The sequence below is a fragment of the Gracilinanus agilis genome, unplaced genomic scaffold (assembly GCF_016433145.1).
Source record: "Gracilinanus agilis isolate LMUSP501 unplaced genomic scaffold, AgileGrace unplaced_scaffold21930, whole genome shotgun sequence".
Classification (NCBI taxonomy): domain Eukaryota; kingdom Metazoa; phylum Chordata; class Mammalia; order Didelphimorphia; family Didelphidae; genus Gracilinanus; species Gracilinanus agilis.
Window position 1 is genome coordinate 1 of NW_025353505.1, and position 5,991 is coordinate 5,991.

Below are 5,991 nucleotides of genomic sequence, written 5' to 3' on the forward strand. Positions count from 1 at the left end.
TCCTCTCTGTCTCTCTCTGTCTCTCTCTGTCTCTCTCTCTCTCTCTCTCCCTTCTCCCTCCCCTCTCTCTCTGTCCTTCCTCCCTCTCATGATGCTTTGGACAGGAGCAGAAGCGAGAGCGGTGGTCAGCTGGGACTAGAAGTAGACAAGGGAGCCCACAGCCCCGGACATGGCCCTTAGGAGGGAGCACGGTGAAGGGTTGTTCTCAATATGATTGTCTATAAGTGTATTTATTCTTAGCGTCAGAACTTCCCAGTCACTGGCGGGGAATCATTGGGTCAGTCAGCAAACATTAAACACCTAATGTATACAGAAAACCACGCTCTGGGCTGTGGGTTGCCACCCTACCTCCTTTCAGCCACTAGCACTCCCTGCTCGCCCCGTGTACAAAGACAAAAGGGGAAGAAGGGCCTGGCAGCCGTGCCCTGAGTGACCTGAAGGTGGGCTCAGTCCCAGCTCTGCTGCGTAATTCGTGATTATGAGTCTCTATGCAAGGCACAACCGTTGCCGGCTCGTGGAGCAGCGTTCAGGAGGCCTGGAAAGGTCAGAGCGGGGCTGGGACAAGGCGGGCTTTGAACCCCACACACGGGATTCTGACCTGGAGCCTGGACCACGGGGAGCCACAATGAGCAGCAGGGGAGGCGCCAGGGCCAGACCAGCCCGCTGGGAAGATCCCGCTGACAGCTGAGGGAGGAAGCCCAGGGGAGGGTCTGACCCAGAGGAGCCGCCTCATCCTCCAGGCGGCTCCCTGGCTCCTGCTACTTCAGGGGACGGTTCAAAGCATCCGGCAGCCTGACTGCCAAGCCAGGCCCAGCACGCACCGAGGCCTTGTCTGGGCTCTCCCACCACCCCGTTCTTCTCCTGAGAAATGCCCCAGCCTGGCTCTGCCAGCAACGCCCATCCCTCACTCCCCCGGGGAGAGGCCCACCACCAACAAGATCGCACAGCCCGGCCGGCTGACCTTTCCGGAACTCGGGGACATAATGGAAAGTCTTGTCGCCCAAGTGGATGAGGAAGTTGGAGAAGTTCCCACTGATGGCGATGGCAAAGACGAGGGTGGCACAGATCCAGAAGGGCCCTGGGAAAGAGAAAGAGCAGCAGGAGTTAGCACCAGCCGCCTGGGGGCACAGAGCCCGTCTGCCCCTCTCCCTCCATGGCCAAGAGAACAGCCCTTCAGGCAGAACTGGCTTCTCTCTGAGGCACTGGAGACACAGAGCTCCAGTCAACAGTGACCCCAGAACGCCCACTCCAGAACACTGGACGGCGGGTCACCTGGTCTCTGCCTCCAACATCCAGGCATCCCAACGTAGTTCTAGACAATGACCCAAATGGATTTCCTTCCATTGGATTCTTCCTCTAAAACGTCTCCCTGTCCACACCACGCCAAGCCAATCCCATCCAGTTAGGAAATCTGGCAGAGGATCACAGACATCCAGCCACCAGGGCCCTCAGAGGCCCAGAAGTGAGCTGCCCAGTGTCCTGGGGCCCTCCTGACTCCAAGTGCAAGGCCCAGGGCCCTGAGGAGGACAAGTCTCTGAGGCCACAAAGCAAGAATGAACAAGAGCCTGCATGCCTCGAGGAGCAGAATTATAGAAAACACAAGCATGCAGCAGAGGGGAGGTAGCTGTGAGATGCAGCCCCTTAGCCAGGCCTTGAAGGAAGCTGAGGATTCCAAGAGTGGGGGCCCAAGAAGGGGTGGGCTCTGAGGGATGAAGATCAGCAAACACATGAGGTAACATGGAAGGTGCCCCCCAGGTCCCTCATTCTGCCCCACTGAGGCCAGGCACGGCACAGCCCCTCTGCCACAGGACAGGCCTCTGGGCACCTGAAGAAGCTCTCAGGCCCAGGCCTGGGAGAAGGATAAGCTTCGCTCTGCTTGGCCCCAAAGGACAGGACACAGTACACCTGGGAGAAGCTGGAAAGAGACATCTGAGACAAATATTGGGAAACCCTTCCAAAGAGCAAGAGCTGGCTCAGCTGGTAGTGAGTTCCCCATCACTCAAGGTCTTCATGATGGGATGTTGCAGAAGGTCTTTGTGTTCAAGTACAAGCTGGATGAGATGCCTTTCAGCTCTGAATTCCGCCAGTTCTCTGAATTCCTCTCTCTTTTGCCATAACCAGGCCGGCGATGCTCTCCTCCATGTCCTGATTCTCCTGGCTTCAAGACTTGACTCAAATCTCACCTCAGGCAGGAGACATTTCCCAGACCCTCACTGTGGATGCCGTCCCTCTGTAACTCGGATGGGCCTTGTTCTTTACCCCTGTCTCCCTCATTAGAACATAAGCACCCTCCCAGAGGGCAGTAAAAGTGTTTCAGCCTTTCTCTTTATGCCCATCATCAGCACAGCACCAGGCACAAAGCAGGCACTAATGAATGCCTTACTAGCTAACTACCTTGCCATCGTCTAGACCTGGCCACGTCGCTCCCCAGCTCAAAAGCCTCCCAGGGCTCCCCCTCACCCACAGGATCAAATAAAAGTCTTTCAGCTGGCACTGAAGACCCTCCACAGTGCTGCTGCCCCTTCACCTTCGGCCTTATTCCCTCGGCTTCTCCAAACTAAATTCTGCCCAAAGGGCTTTGCTTCCCTTCTCCCCACTAGGCTGGGAGCTCCTCAAGCACAGGGCCTGGCCCATAGCAGGTGTCTAGTGAACACCCCTGTGTGTCTGGCTGGCTGGCTCCTTCCTTCCCTTTGAGGCACTGAAGGGAAGATGTCACTGCATCTCCCACCAAGCCTTCCCAGGTTTCCCAGGCCCAGGGAGACTGTTCCTTCCTTGGATCTCCTAGAAGCCTTTCTTTGCCACATAGTTCACAAAACATCCTGATGAGTTAACTCACTGCATCAATACAAATGCACAGTTGCTTGGGAATAGAAGAGTCTTAGACATAGCCCAGGACCTGGGGAGTAAAATGACTTGTCCAAGGTGGCCTAGTCACGACCTGAGCCTAGGTTTCCCTGACTTCCGAGTGGGCTTTCTATCCACCCCACCTTTCATATCTTTGTGGCCTGAATACCAGAAATCATTTAAACTTGCTACAGGCAGAAGCCAAAACATCCATTCACTGGAAAATGGGATCCTGGAACTCAGAACAAAAAGAGACCTCAGAGACCATCTGATCCTACCCTGCTGTTTTACACAAGGAGAAACTAAAGCCCAGATGGGCCCAATGGCTTGTCCAAGGTCTGGCCCCCTGACATCTGCCTCAAACGCTTCAAGGCCTAACTCTAGGACCATTAAACAGCCCCTCAGGGAGTCCCTGTGTCACCACATCACATGCCCATTAGTCACAGTAGCCATGTTCAGAACAGTGTTCAAAACGTTTTCTTTCTCTTTCCCACTCCAGGACCACCCCAGAGACTTTGGTTCCACAAGAGTAGCCAGCCTCCTCCTGAGTCTTCTCTCAGACCCTCCCTGGCACCACCCCCAGGATGGAAATAAGTGTGGCCTGCGTAGCACCCACCATAGAGATCTGGATTGCTTCGGATATACAGCCTAACAAAGTTCCGCCCAGGGATGGGCAACATCGAGCCTTTTATCCTGTCGAAGACCTAGAAACAAGACAGTGGAGAAGTCAGAGATCAGAGACGTGACCCAAGCAGGCTGTCTGTCCCTGTGAGCACTCCTACAGGGCAGCAATGGCCCTTCACCTCTCTTTGTATCCTCAGGGCTGGCCTGGCACATAGTAGGCAGTTAAGAAATGCTAGTTGACTGACTGGAGATGGTGTGAAAAATACAATGCCTAGGAATGAAAAGGATTCCTTCAAACGAGCTCGAGGAAGTCACTGAACTTCCAAGGGGACTATGGCCTTGATGCCTGTGTAAGTGCTCTACAGTGGACAAGGCACTGGGAAGCTGGAAGGGGTTAGCAAAAGTAATAAGAAGATCGGGGCAGCTGGGTAGCTCAGTGGATTGAGAGTCAGGCCTAGAGACGGGAGGTCCTAGGTTCAAATCCGGCCTCAGACACTTCCCAGCTATGTGACCCTGGGCAAGTCACTTGACCCCCTTGCCCACCCTTACCACTCTTCCACCAAGGAGCCAATACACAGAAGTTAAGGGTTAAAAAAAAAAAAGTAATAAGAGGATCGCTTCAAAGAAAGGTCATGCCAATCAGGGAATTCTATTCAATGTCCAAGGCCATGATAAGTCATTAGGGAAGAATGAGGACAGCGGCAGCCCTGCTGTGGGGTTCCTTTTCAGGAGAATGCAATCTCCTCTGAGCTCGAGGCCTGTTTCTCCAGGATGTTTGCATCCCCAAGAACCAAACGAAAAGGAGAGGAGAGTGACAAAATGACCAGGGACTATTATCCTGAGTTACCTGCCAACAAAACAGGAAATCGAAATGGCAAGGAGGAATATCTATAAAAACACAAATTGCCTAAATGAACCCCATGGGAAACTGACAGCCCATGCTACCCAACGTGAAAAAGAAAACTTGGCAAACCATAAATGAAGTGTCACAAACGACCGCCAAGTGACTGAGCCCCACAGCAGGGATAATTACCAGCAAATCTATTCCCTGGGATCCTGGCTACACTTCCTTTAAGAGGAATCATTCCTTTATTTTAAGAAATGTATTTTGCTTTCATTAAAGTCACTAAATCCATGTAAAAACAATGTACTCCAATTTCCAAAAGTATGTCTGAATTTCACTGCAGGGGCCCAGACTGAGTCAAAGCTTTCATAATCATGGCAGAATCAAGGAATGTTAAGCCTACAGCCTGGTCATTTCTAAGGAAAGTGTGCTAGCCTGGTGTTGAAAGCAGGGGTGTGCTGGTAAATATTTAACAATCAGTTTTCCAGAATAAAAACATGGTATGTGTGACACATTTTAAAGTTTAATCTGGGTGGCTCAGTAGATTTGAAGCAAGACCTGAAGATGAGAGGTCCTAGGTTCAAATCTGACCTCAGATACTTCCTAACAGTGTGATCCTAGGCAAGTCACTTGACCCCCATTGCCTAAGCCCTTACTACTCTTCTGCCTTAGAACCAATACACAATATTGATTCTAAGATAGAAGGTAAGGTTTTTTTTTTTAAGTTTAATCTGTATTATTATTAACCTTTTCTCAAGCATTTTCTTAAGTTTAGACAAAAAAATAAATCGAACCTCTATCATTTTGGAAATGTAAATGCTCCAAATGTAAATTTAACAATCAGCTCTGGAGCTGAGCTGGCTCCAGCATACCCCTGGCTTAAGGATTTGGCATTGAGGGATGATGACAAATCACTTGGTCCCAGGTATGACAACAGTGGAAGGTGGCTGCTTCAAAAAAGCCTGGCCATAGAGAAATGCAAATCAAAACAACTCTGAGGTATCACCTCACACCTAGCAGACTGGCTAAAATGAAAGAAGGGGAGAGTAATGAATGCTGGAGGGGATGTGGCAAAATCGGGACATTGATGCATTGCTGGTGGAGCTGTGAAATGATCCAGCCATTCTGGCTGGCAATTTGGAACTATGCCCAAAGGGATATAAAAGACTGCCTGCCCTTTGATCCAGCCATACCATTGTTGGGTTTGTACCCCAAACAGATCATAGATAAACAGACTTGTACGAAAATATTTATAGCTGCGCTTTTTGTGGTGGCAACAAACTGGAAAATGAGGGGATGTCCTTCAATTGGGGAATGGCTGAACAAATTGTGGTATATGCGGGTGATGGAATACTATTATGCTAAAAGGAATAATAAACTGGAGGAATTCCATGCAAACTGGAGAGACCTCCAGGAAGTGATGCAGAGCAAAAGGAGCAGAGCCAGAAGAACATTGTACACAGAGACTGATATACTGTGGTAAAATTGAATGTAATGGACCTCTGTACCAGCAGCAATGCAATGACACAAGACAGCTCTGAGGGATTTATGGTAAAGATGCTACACACACTCAGAGGAAGGACTGCAGGAGAGGAAACATATAAGATAAACAATTGCTTGAATGCATGGACTGAGGCGGACATGAATGGGAAATAGACCCTGAACAAGGACACTTGTTA

At 50.5% G+C, this 5,991-nt stretch overlaps 1 protein-coding gene across 1 annotated transcript; it reads right to left on the bottom strand.

Moving 5' to 3' along the window:
- Positions 1-108: 108 nt before the first annotated feature.
- LOC123254430 (protein YIPF1-like) lies at positions 109-3,544 on the bottom strand. The gene is made up of 3 exons (XM_044683456.1): positions 3,461-3,544; positions 962-1,078; positions 109-535 (listed from the first exon to the last, which is right to left on the bottom strand). Exons 1-3 carry the CDS (start codon positions 3,522-3,524, stop codon positions 477-479), a joined length of 240 nt encoding a protein of 79 aa, XP_044539391.1. The 5' UTR covers positions 3,525-3,544; the 3' UTR covers positions 109-476.
- Between the last annotated feature and the right edge of the window lie 2,447 nt (positions 3,545-5,991).

Bases quoted from the DNA above. Each gene is read 5' to 3' on its own strand.
- LOC123254430 (XM_044683456.1), bottom strand. From the start codon at position 3,524: ATGTTGCCCATCCCTGGGCGGAACTTTGTTAGGCTGTATATCCGAAGC. The intron at 1,079-3,460 runs GTGGGTGCTACG...TCTCTTTCCCAG, and splicing joins AAGCAATCCAGATCTCTATG to GGCCCTTCTGGATCTGTGCC. The intron at 536-961 runs GTCAGCCGGCCG...TGACCTTTCCAG, and splicing joins TGTCCCCGAGTTCCGGAAAG to GCCTCCTGAACGCTGCTCCA.